This window comes from Eurypyga helias, unplaced genomic scaffold (assembly GCF_000690775.1).
Source record: "Eurypyga helias isolate BGI_N326 unplaced genomic scaffold, ASM69077v1 scaffold12584, whole genome shotgun sequence".
Lineage (NCBI taxonomy): Eukaryota > Metazoa > Chordata > Aves > Eurypygiformes > Eurypygidae > Eurypyga > Eurypyga helias.
The window spans coordinates 1-17,612 of NW_010248263.1; the positions used below are offsets into that span (position 1 = coordinate 1).

The 17,612-nt window shown below is 38.1% G+C and overlaps 1 protein-coding gene across 1 annotated transcript in view; it reads left to right on the forward strand.

Moving 5' to 3' along the window:
- Window positions 1–2,025: 2,025 nt before the first annotated feature.
- ZDHHC17 (zinc finger, DHHC-type containing 17) overlaps window positions 2,026–17,612 on the forward strand; it is a 34,906-nt gene continuing 19,319 nt past the window's right edge. Inside the window, exons 1-5 of the mRNA XM_010150995.1 lie at window positions 2,026–2,086; window positions 3,294–3,456; window positions 8,060–8,185; window positions 9,444–9,586; window positions 11,936–12,036. Coding sequence (XP_010149297.1) covers window positions 2,031–2,086; window positions 3,294–3,456; window positions 8,060–8,185; window positions 9,444–9,586; window positions 11,936–12,036 — 589 coding nt within the window. The 5' untranslated portion in view covers window positions 2,026–2,030. The remainder of the gene's footprint in view (window positions 2,087–3,293; window positions 3,457–8,059; window positions 8,186–9,443; window positions 9,587–11,935; window positions 12,037–17,612) is intronic.

The window sequence follows — 17,612 nt, forward strand, 5'->3', positions numbered from 1 at the left end:
CGGCAGACTTGCTGAGGGTGCACTTTCTGAGACTTTCTGAGGTCTCCCACTTGTTGCGTGGTAATGATCTGCAAAATAGCCATGAGTTTTTGATGAGAGGTTCGTTAGGGTATGCCTCTGCTATCCACAACTATGTCATCTTGTTTCGTCTGTACAACGGTACACAGGTCAGTCTTTGTTGCTTTGCCTCTTGTTAAAGTTCCTTTGAAAAGGGATCTGCCTCAGCCCATGTCGTAGCTGAATATGAGTAATAGCTGTAGCCTGCCTAGGTAATTTATGTGCAGGGAATAGTCTAGAGCTTATGGCTGGGGTTTTTTTTTTTTTTTTTTTTTTCTTTTTCCAAAGCTGTCTTTTGTTTTGTGTGTGGAGTGTAGTTTTGATTTGTCAGGTGGAATCACTGAGCGAATCGTTTCGCTGGCATGGAAGCAATCCGGTGTCTGCTGTCACGAAAAATTGCTTTTCCATATGAAATCCAAAGATGAAAGAGTGATTGTTCACATTACAGTAATTTGTACAATCTTCAAAATATGTCGTTCACATGGTGTGACCTGTGGATCAAAGTCATGCTTCCCAGGGATGCATGAACTTGAGGTTGGGCTGCAGTTCTAAATTCCTTGACAGTGTCAACAACAGGAGGTTGAAGGGAGCGCCAGTGGTTGCACAGTCCTAGTAGGCTCAAGAGGATCTGATGCACACAAGTACTGTGGGCAAACAGGCCTGGATCTGGCCCCAGTGCATGTAACTCTTCTTTGAACATACAGTAGGATAAAGGTTCTCTTTCCATCAACTGTTTTTTAAATTTCTGATTCTTTTAAATTAAGCAACAGAGTAAAAACTCAGAAATGTAAAATTGTCTGCAGGCTAGGGACGTTTTAAAAGCAATTATTTGGAAGAAATAAGTTGGATTTTCTGGAAAACTTCTGCCTGGATCGGGCTAGCAGCGCTGTGAGTGGGCATCGGAGGGTGCTTTGCATTTGGCAGACTACTGGAGTGGAGAAGAAGGTTCTGGGGGTGATAGAAAGTAACATCATCCACTTTCTGGGTTTCGCTCAGAAGTTTGTGTAGCAAAACACTTTACTGAAACAGTTTCAACCTAATTTTCATTGTAAGGGTTGAGGGGAGTAGCATAGGAATTACTGACATAGCACTATTGCTTCTCAGGAAAATCGTTCAGGTCTTGCATTAAATTAGCTGAGAGTAATTTTGTTAGTAGTAGTCTGTGGAACTTTCCCTAATGTGTTAGAGAGTCTAATCTGCCACAATGTATTTAGGAATTAGCAACTTCCATGTTACTGAGGCAGGAATCTATAACAGGAAAAAATGCAGTAGGTATGGGATCTTTTCTGATGGAGCTAAGACAATTGCCTGGATCATGCTGTTTTGTCATTCTGTGGCTATGTTCTCTTAAATGTAATAATGTTTTTTTTTCTTTTGTTTTTAGCCATCAGTTTAGTCACCACTTGATTATAGATCAGTTTTATTTCTGGGTATGTTGCTTTTATTAATGGCTTTTGTTTAAACTTAAAGATTTTCTGACAACCATTAACTTGACATCCAGATTCGTAAATACCTTTGGAACTTAGTGAACTAAGGGAAATTGCTTTGCAAGTGGAAAAATAGATCATTCAGTAGGATGTAGGATTCAGGCCATGTTATTTATGTTAATTGATCAAGTATTTCATCAAATATTTGTGCATTATTTTAGTTTTCTCCTGCTTTTGAGTGCAACAGGACAACATCTATGTATCTCTTCTATGTTGAAGATTAATAGTAAGATAGAAATGACTAGTCTTACACAGTATGACTGTCCCTTAGTTTCCAAAATAGATTGGAATGGTTATATTTTTGTGATGGTGGTGTTAAATGCCTGTTTCCATTTTTTTAAAATACTATTTTATTTACTAAAAGCTTGCCAGTTTTTCTCCAACTCAGTCTTAAAATATTGCTTCTCATTGCAAATCTCCTGGATCATGAGCATGCTTACTTAATCACCAGCTTTTTCTTTTCTTTTCCTTTTTTAGGATGTAGATATGATGGATCAAAATGGAATGACACCTTTGATGTGGGCAGCTTACAGAACACATAGGTAATGTCTCACCGCAGTTTTGACTAGCTCTTGATGTTAACGAAGTGGCGTATGGTAGTGACTGGTTTTGATTTTTGGAAAGTTTTTTTTCTTAACTAGTCAGTGTTCTTTCCATAATTGCCACTGTATCTTTCTTCATTTATGCATGCACATGCAAGCAAACCGAAGTAAGGGATTCATTCACCACTTCCCATCAGCAGGCAGGTGTTCAGCCATCTCCAGGAGAGCAGGGTTCCATCATACGTTACTTGGGAAAGCAGATGCCGTAACTCCGAACATCCCCCTTCCTCCTCCTTCCCCTAGCTTTTATTGCTGAGAACATCATCATATGGTCTGCAGTTTCCTTCTGGTCAGCTGGGGTCAGTTGTCCCAGCTGTGTCCCTTCCCAGCCTCTTGTGCACCCCCAGCCTACTCGCTGGTGGGGCAGCATGAGAATCAAAAAAGGCCTTGATGCTGTGTAAGCACTGCTCAGCAACACCTAAAAATGTGGGTGTGTTATCAGCACCATTTTGGTCACAAATCCAAACATGGCATCATTGGAGCTACTATGATGATTAACTGGACACCAACTCAAACCAGTACAATGACCAATTAAAGAGAGAGGATATTGTGCAGAGGTACTCGGCAATATGAACTTTTAATTTACAAAGTAAATTTTCCTATGGAGATGGTTGGGAAAAGTTGGTGTCAAATAACACTTCTGCAAAGAGCTAATTTGTCTGAATTAAATTCATGCTCGGAAGGGCATATCTCCATTGATTTTTGAGATAAACATAGGCTACCTTTTATGAGTACCTACCATTACCAACATTATCATCCTATTTTATTTTCATTTTTTGGAATATGACGTGGAAATATAACATATTTGAAATGGAAATATAGCATATAACATTCATTGTTATCTGCCAAATGTATAATTCTGTGTGCGCTTCTATAAATCTTCTAATACTGCTAGGTTTTGGTAAACGTGAGAACAGAATTATGTAACAAATGGGTTACAACAGAACGCGCTGTCTTACTGAGCTTCTTTAAAAGTCAACATAGTTGTGGTTGATGTTTGATGGGAAGGGGATTTGAGCCATTCGTAATGATCAGCAAAAAATGCACTTTGCTATTAACATAGTGTACCTGATCAATGTTCTTTATAGAAACTGAACTCATGTGAGTATTTATCATCTGTAGATCTAACAAGAATTTTCTCTTCTAGTGTGGATCCAACCCGATTACTACTTACCTTTAATGTTTCAGTTAATCTTGGAGACAAATACCACAAAAATACAGCATTGCACTGGGCTGTGCTAGCAGGAAATACTACAGTCATTAGTCTTCTCTTAGAAGCTGGAGCTAATGTTGATGCTCAAAATATAAAGGTAAACACTTGGTCTGTTTTTGTTGTAAGTGGTTTGAGATAAAACTATCAAAGCCCATGATAAATGTCAAGAACAGATTGTTATTGTGGGTATGGTGGGATGATGAAGATGGAGCAAAAGCCATGCCACTAAAGTTTAATTTGGGAATAAGCTTTTCCTAACATGATGCACAACCACTACACCTGCACCTTCAAAAGTACTCATGTAAATAATTTACTGATGGTTATGTGCAAATATATGGGAGTGGGGTATGCAGTTAGACTGCGTGCATGAAGACCCATGCATTTGGGTGCAAATGTGGAAATCTGACCGAATGTCTTCTAGTGAAGTTCTTGGGTGACTGTCTTGTTTGTTGGAGTGAGATGTGAGACATCTCTCCTCTTCCAGACAGATGACAAATGCTTTAGTGTATCTTCCAGTGGCAGTAAGGAATTTGGAAGCCTAAAAACACCTTTAGGAACAGAATAAGAAAATGGGCTCTTTTTTTGCATCAGAAATTTAAGTTGCCTGATTATTCTACAAGAACCTCTTAACGATGAAGCTAGATTCAGCACTAACAGAGCCTGTGCCTTGCATGTTAGACCAGCCAAGCAGTTCTTAGAATTTATGCCATAGACTTGGAGGCTATAAGAGCTTCTCCAGCAGTGGAAGGTGCGCCAATTGAATGTGGTTTTGTCCATTGCCTCCAGACTATTCTGTATATCAAATTAGATGCACTTTACTACCCAAGCTGTTTCATAGGTGTTGGAGAAGAATTAACTTCTAGAAAAATAATTCTCCTTTCAATTTCTCTTCAAATGTTTTGTATTTTTCACTTAATGAGTGTTACAGTTGGAGTGGTTACACTGGAAAATACTGCTTTAAATCTACATTTATAAAATATTAAATACTTAATTACATTTATTTGGCCTTTCACCATTTTCCCTACTGATCAAGATGGCCAGAGCTTATATTGTTTGGTCACAAGTGATAGAAATATGCTAAAATATATATCTATGTATATACACACATCTGTCATCTTAAACAGCATGTAACAGTCTTAAGTGTGCAGTCAAACTTTGCTAATTGCTTTCTAGTTCCTATTTTAGATTATCAGAAATACTGTTGATCGTGAATGAAGTCTCAGAAAAGTCACATGGCTTTTCACGTTTAAAACAAATCAACTAGCCTCCTGCATGTACTGATATGAATATATAATAACAATTCCTGGTCTGTAAGGTCAATCGTGTGGATGAATTATGCTTCTAGGCTCACTTCTTGTAAGCGATTGAAAAGTTTTTTTCCTGTGCCACCTAATAGGAAAAAATTAAGGTAATTTTGTGGGGAGAAAAAAATAAAAAATCAGTGTCATACTTTGCTTCCCTTGGCAGACTGATTAGCATGATTAGAGTTTTAAAGTCATCACCTTACCTACATTTCTGGACTCTTAAGAAATCCGTAATAAAAACTCATATGCTTGGCCCAATGAAAAAGTATCTGATAGGGTGAAGCAGTTCATGGTCTCTCCTTTATTGACAGACAGCAGCAGTCAGTAGAAAAATAGGGTTTTGAACCTGCTGGATCATGATATCTTTCTAGTCATGCCAGAAGACATGGGCCTGGTTTCGTTAAGCACCGCCTGCCTTCTGCAGAGTCTAGGTTTCTTACACACCTTCGCAGGTTACTAGGGCCTTCAGAGGATCAGAATCATTCTAGCAGTGACAGTTTTGCCATCCTGCCAGTGGTTGTGTAACACGTGCTAATTTGGGTGGTAGTAAACATACAGGAAACATAAGAATTTGGTTTCTTTTATAGGTATATAGCAACTCAGTTTTGTGCTTCTCCTTTGCCTGTTCAGAAGAAAAGTTTTCTTTGAGCCAAAACCCGCTTGTTGAGTGTCTGGCTCATGTTGCCCTAGAAATAAAAGGAATCATGAAAGGCTCCTTTCTGATGCAGTCAATTCCAGATTCCCGCAGCACTGTCTAGTCCTTTTCTCAGACAGCCCACAGAATTGAGCAAGAATGGTGTTAAGACAGCTGAGGTTAAAAAAATATGTTGACTGAAAGCTGTTCATCATTTTCAAATTATGAAGTGGCTGAAATACTAGGTGTGAGCTTTGACCTTGTGGTTATCAGCTCTAGGCAGGCTGCGTTAGAAAGGCGCATGCTGCTGGCCACCGACATTCAGAAACAAATTGGAACCAGTCATCTCAGGAAGGTGCTCTTTTTACTTTGCTTGACAGTTTGAGAAGTATATGAACTATAATAACATTCTTATTCTAGAATAAAGCTTCATACAAGCAGTGGGTTTGTCCTGTTGGTGTTATTTATTCATTTTATATTATGCTGTACAAGTAAATAATTTCTTTTGGTAGTAAGATACTTTATTTTCCTTTTCTGAGAACTGGATTGCAGTTGGAGTTGGAAGCTGCTTTTCAGTATCAAAGCAGAGTGGCTTTTTTTGCTTGGTTGATTTTTTTTGTTAAGGAAATTTTCTTGCCACACCAGTAGACAGATTGGGTAGATGAGGACAGGATTTCACAGGGAGTCAGCTTATCTCTGAGAGTCAGGGGGAAACCTGTAAATTTACTTACATGTAAGCAGATGCTCCTTTTTCACTAGAGAGTAATACAGACCTAAAAGAGCTTCTATTTAAGGATGATTTTTTTTTTTTTTTTTAATTTAAATCTGTCAATGAATCACTGAGTGGACTTTAGCTGTAGTTTCTTGATTATGCTGTGTATCTGTAGGCTTGTCTGTGGAAGTCTACATGTAAAGTTCCCTATGGTAATGACCCTTCAGATTATTCTTTCTACCTAAACACTTTAAAAATACACTATTGAAGCCATATTGTGTGCTGGCAAACTAAATGTGTTACTAGATGAAGTTGCCCGATTTTTTTTTTTTTGCTTTCTTAGCAAGTCAGCCATCCCTCACCCCTATGAATACAAGGAAAATGTTAAAATGGCCAGATGATGAGAAGCGTAGTCAAAGACTTCTTTAAAGCTCCCTCAATCTTTTTATCTAGGCAGTTCCTAGGTGTCCCATGGCCCTCTAGTGGAAGGGATGCTCAGCTGGACTCCAGGACTTCAGGATTTACTTGGGAGATCAACTCCCAGAGGGGATTGCTTGTCCACAGGTAATCTTTACAATCTGGATATATAAGGTGTTATTAAAACAGCAGCATCTCTGGAGTTTTCCAGATATTAGCAATTCAAGTTGCTATGGAATTTGTGATGAAGCAGGTGCCGTAGTTGGATTTCAGGCGTTTCTGTTGAGGATGAAGTTAACTTAGTCTGTTTCTTAAACATCTGGCTAAGTAACTTTGAAGCCAAGTTAAGTCAAAAGGTTGTTATTCTTTTTTTAACTGATTTTGCTAGTTAAAGTTCTCACACAGAAGGAGTGCAAGATCCTGTTGAGTAGCAAAAAACTTCACCTCATAATCTGTAGTTTGTGCTATTTACTCTCCTTTTAGATATCTGGAGCAAGATTTCAAAGGCAAAAATGGCAGTTAAGTACTCAATTCCCATTGTCTTTCTATGGGATATAGGTAGCTGACTGTACTTTTAAATCTTTGAAATCTCTTCTGTCTATAGTAATTATTGCCCTTCCTGGGTAATTTCAGTTTCTGGTACCTGTCTCACTTTTTTTTTAGGAGGGGGCCGAGCGATGGAGGATTCAGCCATTTTTCAAGCCTCCATGAATGGTTTGTTTAGGAGGGGAGTTAACTCCAGTAGAAGAGAGGAAGAGTCAAATGCAAAACTGAAGCTGGAGGTACCTGCAATTGGTTGTCTCTTGCCTCCTCTATATTTTTAGATCCAGTCAATAACTTTCATTTAGCTCTCTTCCTAAATGTTTGAAAAACAATAAAATCAAATCAGTTTGGTAGGCACCTTTGGCCCCTGTGTCTCTCTCTCTGTCTCTTTTTGCTTTGTCTGTCAGTCCTCTCTGAAAAAAGCATGGACCGAAGTTATGTGAAGCACAAGCTAAGCATGAAAGGTTAGAGTTTTGGAATAAGTTGGGTATGAGCAGTCAGTTTATTCTTTGCTGTTTTCTTCCTAGGACTTCAGTAACAGAGATGTATATAAGAGCATTAAGCTTGTGGAACAAAATTCCTTATAGAAATATTCCGTACTAGTAACTTCACTCTGCCAAAAAGGCAGAGACTTAACAGAGAAGTCAGGCTTTAGACCAGGAGAGTTTCCATGATCCAGTGGGTCTCGAGTTCTTATTCTTTGCTTGATTTCTGCTGCCTGTCAATAGCTGAGGGGGAAGCGCAGTCTTTCATTTACAGACTAGTAGACTGTGTGTACAACAGTGAAACATAGATGTGCTATGCCAGAGGCAACAATTGTTGCTTTGTCAGGACATACACATTGTCAGGATCACACATTTAATATGCTGCTTGTCCACGCCTGCATAGGTATGAGAGAGTGCAAAAGACCAAAAAGAATGAATGATGTTTGGTGTCAAGGAAGCTGCAGAGCAGAAAGCATGCCAGAATGTAGCTTAAACGGATTTAAAATGTATTTTTTTATTTGAACCTGCCAGTCTTCTGTTTCAAAAGTGCTCTGAATGCATTTTATTTTTAAATTGGATGTTTCCCACTTCTGTACTCCTGGCAGGGAGAATCACCACTTGATCTAGCAAAACAGAGGAAGAACGTTTGGATGATCAATCACCTACAGGAAGCAAGACAGGCAAAGGGATACGACAGTCCATCCTTTCTGAGAAAACTAAAAGCTGATAAGGTAAGAAGTAGGGTAACACGTGTGTAAATCAGTGCTAACTGCTGCTTTTGGTTTGGAGGGGTGTGTGTTTGTTTAAGGTAGGCAGCTCAGTACTCTGGTTTCCCCACATTTCAGTTTTAGGAAGCATCTTTTTGTTAGGACAAAGGTAGTTGCAGAATCAAAAAGAAAAACAAAGCTTTATTCAGGGAGGAAACAAACCCCTAAGCCTCCACACGGTTGCCTTTAGTTTTTGTGCCAAGTAAGTGTTATGAAGGCACCAAGTGGTCTGCTGTTGTCGGAGATGGCCGAGGCTTTCACAAAGCTAACTTTCAGCTATCTAAGCAAGGAAGTGTTTTAGCCTGAAATCTGATCTCCTCTCTAATTATGTAGCGTTTTGTGTTGAATGAAAGCAGCAGCCAATTTTGGCAGTATAATGTAATACATGAATCTCTAATGTGGAGGCCTTTTTCTCCTCAGATTATTATTTAACACTGCGGATAGGAGGAGGCAAGAAATGAAGGGATAAAGGGTAACATATTGCTCTAGCATGAAGGACTGTCTACCTGCCTAGAGTTTGATAACTCTGTACAGAGTTGATATTTTCTTAGCAGGCAGTGTGTCATGCTGGATATTAAGTATTGCTGTCCATGAGTAACAACTTCTTGATTGAAAGATACATTGAGTCTTGGTGATTAAAGCTCTGGCTACAGCCTGTGCTTTAACCCTGTGGTAGTACAATGCAGTGATTACTGACTTCTGATTTGTGCATCGAGTTGTGTGTATGTGTGCAGAGTGACTGTGCTTTGAATATGTCCAGTGCCTTCAGCAGTAATTGTACTCACACAGTGTAAGACAAAAAGGTCCTATCTTTCTTCACTGATGCTTCGGTATGACTTTATCTACTACTTACGGAACTGCAGTCTCTGAAGTTCACTGAGATTATTACCATGTGCTGTGTAGTAGTTTATACACTTTGACAGATTCTTAAAAAAGAGCTACTGTTGACTTTACTCTGGATTTGCAGCAAATTCTCTAGAAGACAGTTCTTCTAAAATAACCAATAAAATTATTGATTTGTTATAAAAATTAGGAATTTTTTTCCTCGCACATTCATTGCAGATACGCAATTATAGGAAATGAGTAAAACTTAAGAAGTTTCTTCCCCCTGTGCCAAGCCTCCTGAAAATTTATTTGTTTGTGACTGTCCTGTTTATTATTATTTATGATGATACAATCTGTTCCTGAAAATAGTTACTTACTGATATTTGTTTCTGTATAGGAATTCCGTCAGAAGGTGATGCTGGGAACTCCTTTTCTAGTTATTTGGCTGGTTGGGTTTATAGCAGACCTAGACATTGATTCTTGGCTCATTAAAGGGCTGATGTATGGTGGCGTTTGGGCTATGGTGCAGTTTCTTTCAAAGTAAGTGTTTTACCACGACACTGTCTGTTTATTGTGCACACAAGAAGTCTTTTGCAGGCATCTTTATTGGATAAATAATCTTAAATTTCTGGTTTTTGTGGGCTTTTTTTTGGCATGTAACCTTAATTTTGTGTTGAAATTCTTTTATTGATATTTCTGGAAGTATCCTGTATGACTTTAGCTCTTGTAATGCTCTGTTATCTTGCAAATAGCCATGGAATTACCTTGGGTGAATGCTACTGAGCTAACAGAAGCTAACAGCAGAACAGAAATTCAGTCATTATCCAGAGGAGGGTGCTGAATGTCTGTCTACAAAGAGTTATCAGCATGAATGTTGGAGAAAGCAGTCAAGGGGAAAATAATTAGAAAGGAATAGAAAAAAGATGTGTGCAAGTGTGCTACTAAAACATTTTTTCTTTACAATTCAAGTACCCGAATGCATCTGAAGAGATTTATAGGGAGAAATTAAGTCAGATTATGTAGCTTGTGTTGTGGGAAGGGGTGACTAAGGAAAAAGGCTGCTTTTTTTAATGATGTTTTTAATTTGTTACCTGATCATAAAGAATTTTAGCTGTGTTTGTATTACTTCAGATATCGGTAAATGCACCTCATAGACAGGTGCACACACATACACCTGCAGGCATGTTCCAATGGAGGTTCAAGGTCTGTAGATTACTTTATCTATCCTTTGCTCTTTGTTGCCATGTGTGGCATCTGTAGAAGAACTTATAGCTTCATACTTGGGAGCTGTCTGCTTTTCTGGCATTGGATGTCATGTTTACTAGAACCGCTTGCTTCTCTTCCTTTCTGATTAAAGAGGAAAAGAAAATATATCTGTTCCTTAAACCAAGTTCAGAGAGTTTTACTGAACTTAGTAGACCAGGAGGGAGATGGGAGGTCATCTAACTTTTGCTTCAGTCTTTTTGTCATCTCTGAAGCTGTGCAATTTGCTGTCCTCCTCCCAAAAATACTTTTTTGGCAGTACAGATCCTCTATCAAGCCTCCTGCAAGACGCAAGGGCAAGATTTCTTCAAATTTTTCAAGAGCTAGGTTTTGTCAAGTTTTATGTTTTTGACCTACATGACACATAGTCAGGATTAACATTTTTGCTTTCTCTTATCCTTTGCTTAATCTTTAGTATAAATACTTTTTGAAGTGTTTTTCACAAAGCCCAGGTTTCAATGAAACTTTTGTAATTGTAGTAGTATTTCCTTTCCCCATTCAATTGTAGCTAACCTGCTTAGCTTTCCTCCCTACTCCTTTCACACATCAAGAAATGCACGGAGATCACTGAAAGACAGATTACGGCTGAGTAACTACTGTGTGTCCAAATGTATATTTGCTTCTTACCACCTGAGCTCATCTTCCACAGAGCATTTTCTCAAAGGACCTGAGAAGCGTCCTTGGCGAAGAGACAGTTACTGCAAGGGAGTAAGGGAGGGAAATGGAAAATACACGGTGCACGCATTTCTCTGGCAGCCCCAAGGGCACCACCAGCACAAAAAGCAAAATGCATCAGTGTAAGGATGCTTAGGCAGATGATGGAAGAAGTTTTATTTCAAGGATTTTAGCAGATGAGAGTGTGACTTTATATATGCTTACCAATTTTTTCTTGAATACGGAGCAACCTAGTCACTCCTCTGGTTTGTATCAATTATATTCGGCTTTATTCAGAATAGTCTTTGAAATATAAGAATATAAGAAGGTGAAAATAATTCTGATGGCTTAATATTTCTTTAATTAAAGTATCAGCATTCTGTCTTAAGAACTTGGGAAATTAGTGATATAGCAAATGATTCTGGGGGTTTTTTTCCAACTTTTATTAGCAGCTGTAACGGAAGCAAAAGATTCAAGAACCTGAAGTATTTCAAGTATGTAGGCTGATAACACCAAGGGCTCTTAAGGCTTTTTCTTACTGAAGTAATTCTAACGTGTGATTTTCATTGTATGTATTTCCAAAATATCTTTATCACTGTCATAAGTGGAGTTTGGAACCGCTGTCCATGTAGGCCAGATATCTCACAGGTTTCTAACTGCTTTCACGGTGTAGTTTTAGCATGAATATTTACTCATTCGACCTTTCTTGTCCAGTTCTAGCTAGAAATTCACTTCTAAAGTAAATCTGTAGTTTTAATTAAGTAGCTTTCAGACATGATCCTTTATCTGGACAGGCTGAAAATGAGAATTCTCATGACCTTTGACAGTAAAGTGAGGAGAATGTTTTTATGGTGTATTTTGCAATATCCCATGTAGTACGTATTTTAACGGGAAGTGTTTTCAGAAGGAGTAGCTCAGGATTTACATTTTATAAGTCAAAACTTAACGGGTGACATTGCTTCTACTTTACAGGTCATTCTTTGATCACTCCATGCACAGTGCGCTGCCTCTTGGAATATACTTGGCAACGAAATTCTGGATGTACGTGACATGGTTCTTCTGGTTTTGGAATGATATCCTTTTTTGTGTTCAGTAATATTTTTTTCATGTTAGTAGTATGAAATAATATCCACATAAAGTCTACAAATAAGAGTAAGAAAACTAATTAAATTTTTAAAATGCCTATCTCCATTAAACGTTGCTTTCTGTATTGATGATGGTTATTTTATTTTAAAGAGGTGCATGCTATGGATTTGCTTCAGTAAGTGAAAGATTTTCCTCAAAATCGGCTTATAGTAGCAAAATTTCATGTGCTTTACTAGTTTCTTAAATGAGGGAAATGTAAGCAACTCTGTAAAATGTGCTCTGGCTGTGAAGTGACAGGGTGTAATTAACTGCTTTTTAGACACTGCTTTTCTGAAAAGCAGTAGGTAATTTCATGATATGTATCAATTCCAGTGGAATTAGCTTTATAGTTAGATCTTCTTCCTAACAATTTTGCAAATTCCATTTCATACAAACCTTAGATACATTGTTAACCATATTGTCAGTCTTTGAAGATGTAAGTATTAACAACGCTCGATTATAGAGATTCAGCATATGCCCATCTCTCTATGGTTTTGACTGCCTAAATATGAACTTGTACTCACAGGGACAGAAATTGATTCTGCTGAGTTCACTGGAGAATATCAGTTATCCACCTTGAGGAAATAGATCCAAACTTTTGAACAACTCTTTTGGTGTTGTAATTACAATAACCAGAAAACAAAATAGAGATTTATTGTTTTAATAAATGTTTGATACAGTTCTCCTAGTTGTAAATAGTTGAAGTGAACTTAATGTTCATCATGGACGTTGGCTTGACTTTTCAAGAAGCTGGTTTTCTTTTCATCCTCAAAGGAATTACCATGATATAGGGTAGTAGCACTGCCACCCTTTTATCATCTTGTTAATGTGTTTTCCCGCCTTAGCTAAACAAGTCTCACATTTTTGGGTCGAGAGCAGAGAGAAGACTCTGCTCCCATGCTGACAGTGCTTGCAAAGCTGCTGCTGTAAATAATAGCAGTCCAAGGGGCTGGATACGGCAGCTATTTCATGTTTAAAAAACCTAAAAATGAAAACCTAGTATCTGTTTACTTGAAAGAAAATTAATTTCTGTCCATATTAACATGAGTGTGGCTTGAAATTGTTAGTTACAGTAGTAGGACCAGTAGTGGCTGGTTCTACTACCAGTCTCTCTGTCTGGCCTGATTTTCTGTTTTAACTCAGTTAAATTTATTAGTAAGCGCAGAATGAGGAAAGCAAGTACAAAATGAGTATGATGAACATTTTTAAAAAGAAGTAGTTAAAAATAGAGATATACTTTTCCATTTTTTATGGAATGGGGTAGAACTGTCTAAATATGTCATGCCTCTAGACTCAAGTTTCTTTTTGTTAAGAAAACCTGACTTTTGGCAAATAGTAAAGTACAAGTTTCTGCGGCAGTTCTGATAAGTACGCCATCTCACTTCTGAATCTCAGCTGTCCATACCTCGTAGGTTTTCTTTAGAAACTCACTTGCTAATGCTACTACATGTGTTTGGGTTGCATGTTGAGCTGTTGTGAAATGCTTTCTTGTGCCAACGTGACATCAGCTTGAACCGAATCTGAGGATGTGTGCAACTTCACACCTAAACCCTTGACCGTATTAAAATGGCTGCACAGCCAGCGCAGCTTGATGACCTCGATCTTGATTTAGAAAGCTGTCCCCTAAGGTTGGCAAATTGTGAGATTCTTATCCTGAAGCTCCTTTTTTCTTCATATTTGTACCAACCTGCTTAGATTTTTATTTCTGTTAGTCATTCTGATTAGTGTAACTTGGCCTTGGGGTTTTTTTTGGTCACAGAATAATGTTCATTGTCCACTAGTAGTAGTACCCACAAACAATTAATTATCCCAATAAAGCCTGACTTCAGAATGTCAGTAAAGTAGTGTACTGCTTCTGTGATTTAAGGTAGGTGCCACAGAAACTTGGTGACAATATTTTTGTACACAGAAATAGTAGTCTAAAAACTTCAGTTACTAATTGCTTTCATTAGCGCTGACACAATTCTCTGACATGCAGTTTTAGAGACTTAGTGCTTGAGGCCATCTTCCTTTAATTGGTGATTTTTAATTGGAAGTCTTTGTAATAAGATTCCAAATTCATTCTTCTGGAAAATTGCCCTGTAGCTTTATTGGGGGGGCGGGGAAGGAAATTGCATGCCTGCTCTATTTTTATAGCATGAGCCACAGCACTGTGGTTGGAGAAAGGATTCTTGTATTTTTACAGCTTTATGTGATGACTTAGGGCAGACCAGAGTACTCTGTCACTTTATACTCTCTAATGTTCAAGTGATAAAACCTGTCCTGGTGATTGTCATGAATTCTGACCATCTTTTGCTCAGGAAAAAAGTTTCTAACCTTGAACAACTATCACAAATTGCCTTCTTGAAACTTTCCATTATATGAAGGTCTTGATTGCTGCAAGTGTTAACTTTAATGTTCAGGTGTTTGGTAAGAATTTTCTTTTCTTGTACCTCTCTTGAAGGTGACTGGTCTTCTTGTTTTAAGCCTAATGAGACAGAAAAGGACAGTTGAAACAATGTATCATAAAGAACAAACGAAGCTGAATATTAGCAGTGAGTTTCCTTGAATTTCAGGATGGTCACATGAAAAATAAGTATAAATTCTAATGCTTAATGATGTGTCTTCTAAAAGACCCATCTTGAAAGTCAATTCAGCAATTTAGATGAATCTAGTGTACTGAATTTTTGTAAACGTTTCCATTCTATTGGATTTTTTTTCAGCAGCCTCTGAGTCTGGTATATGTATTAAAACAGAAATCCTGTTCTTGCTGGGAATGAGGAAGTTATGATCTGTGTATTTATGGATATATGAGTCTGTGGTCGTGTGCTTCCCTGCCACTGTTTTGCTGCTTCCCTTCAGCTGTATTTTGCCTGTATAGCACAGGATAGTTACGTCTTGCTCTTTTAGTGTGTTCTAATCTTCTACTATTCGAAGAATAGGGGGAAAATACCCTTACAAATCCTACATGCTGAATCATTACATTTTAATTTCATTTCATTTTTAAAGGGAAAAAAAGAAGGATTTAAAAGTACACCTTTAATAATGAGAGTAGAACTTCACATTTCATTCTGTTTCATTAGCATTTATAGGTAGAACGTTCTCCTGTGTCCTGTAAAAGTTCAGGGCTCACGTACTGAGTTCATATCTCAGTTGTGCATGCAGCCTTTTTGGTTCCAGCTGAACAAATAGTGCCTGTTATGTCAGAAGGTTCTTACACTGCTCTGTTTTCCTAACATGTCGGGGGGGTTGCTGGAATCAAATTACTCACAGTTTTGTGGTGTTTTTTTGTTTGTTTTTTTTTTTTTTTTGTTCTACCACTTCCATTTGGTGCAAATGGAAGTGTGCAGTTGCCATTAATTAAGTTTTGTTGGTATAGCTTACTACTTGCAACGCTGAGATAAGGAGATGATATAAGCAGATTTATGATTTTAAAAATAATGTAGAATTGACTGATAGTGTATTGACTCTTATTTCAAATACACTTCAGGTATTGGTGGGTTTTAGGTGAAAGAAAACAAGCACTGCACGCTTTTTCAATTAGGGATCATTTTACAAACTAGGTGTAAGAGAATTCATGATGATTTTTGTTTTCTCAAAGCTGCTACAATACCATAACATTTTAAAAACTGTAACAAGCCAATTGGCACAGTTAAGCAGTTAAAAACACCATTCACACTACCAAAATTAACTTCAGGAAAACAGCACAAAGCAGAAAGAAAGAAGCCAGCAGCCATGTTTCTAGAGGAATGAAAGCCCCAAAAAATCCAAACGCCAAGCCCAGCTATCCGGAACTTCTGTTCCTGTGTCTAAACATTTTTTTTTTAATTAAAATTAAAATTAAAAAAAAAAAGAATATTTTTTTTCTGGGATGGGGGAGGTGGCAGTGAATGATTTTTCTTTTTTGCAAGCCAAAGTATTTTTTTATATTAGATAGAAGATGGAGGTAGAGAGCTTTTGCAGATCTTCCTTGGACTGAAAATGGGTTTTGTCTAATAAGTGCCTAGTCAAATGAGGCTTCTTGTATGGCTTTCTGCTGTTACCTACCTGAACCTCCTGCATGAACAGCTGCTATGAATCAGCAGGTTTGTTGGCACCTGTTGATCTCTGACACCTTATGCTGGCTGCAGATTTTTCTCTGTAGGAGAAAAGGACTTTGTTACTCAATTTGTAGTTAGTGGAAGGGAGCATCTTGGTATATAATGTCCATTTTGGCTTGATTTCAGACTCTCGTATCATGTGTAGCTGTGATAGCAAGAAGCTGCCTGTGCTTGTGCCCTTTTAAATAGACTGCAGTTCAGGATGGAAAAATAGCTCATCACATGTTTACCTCACTCATGGGTTGTGGGGTGCTTGTTGGGTTTTAATTTTCTTTTAATGAGATGGCCTTTATGGTTCTAAGTGGTTTCCTGGAATAATTTTCAGCCTGTTGTACTTACAATAATGAAAGGATATTGATTAGGACTGAAAGTAGGAAGTGCTTCATGGGTGTTTCTTCTTGGTCTCGCACGATGACAACTGGGGAAACCTCATTAAAGGCAGACAGTTTGCAACAGGGCAGAAGGTGAATGCCTGCTATATCATGCATTTTGCAGCCTTTAGTAATATGGTAACGCATTTTTCCTTGCGCAGCTGCAAATGAGGGTGTTAGGACAAAATGAGGTGCTCTCTCTGAAGAACCTGTTCCCTACTCTAGCTAATGCAAACCTTCAAGGGTTTCTTGCATATGGAGAGTTTTGAGACATGTCTGTGATATGAGTTACTAAGATCTCTTTAGAAATGAACTGCAGAGGGGAGTTCACTGTAATTTTAGATACCTCTAGTATGCACATCCATATCGAAGTTAGTTGTTTAAGCTCTGTACATAGGTGATGGAGAAAAGTAGCCACTTGCAGGGCACTGCTTCTCTGACTTAATTGACATATCTTGATACTGAAAATAGAAGGGATGTGCCTTTTTTCTTTTTGTTGTGTATGAAGGCGTACTGAGTGATTTAAGGTGGGTGAGATGAATCCCACAGTTGGATTTGTTTATCTACATCAGATGCCAGAACTGCCCTGGAGAAGACAGTTCTAACTTTCCTTTCTCCTTCACAGTCTGGTTGGTTTTCATCTCTTCTCCCCAGCTTTTCTTAAAACTCACAAGAAGTGGGTATTTGAAGATATGAATGAAAAATACTGCTGACTGTCTTTCTCCACTGACAGAGTTACTGCTATCTATACTTAACTCTGCGTTCTCCTGTAGTCTCCTGACATCTTCCATCCTCAGCACAGAAGTACCTTATCTGCCACCATTTACACTGTCAGCGCTGCACTCCTCTGACACCACTGTGATAAAAGGAAAGGCCAAACTTAGGCTCTGTGGGTAGTCTCTTAGGCTCTCTGCATTTTATGGAGTAAAATGGGGGAAGGGTAAGTTCAGAAAAATTCTGCACACTGAATTTGTACACGTGTGGCTTGGATCCATGGGCAACTTCTTGATCACACAGGTTGTCCAAATTTTAATCAGTAAAAAACAATTCCAAAACTTTAAGGTTATAAAACCC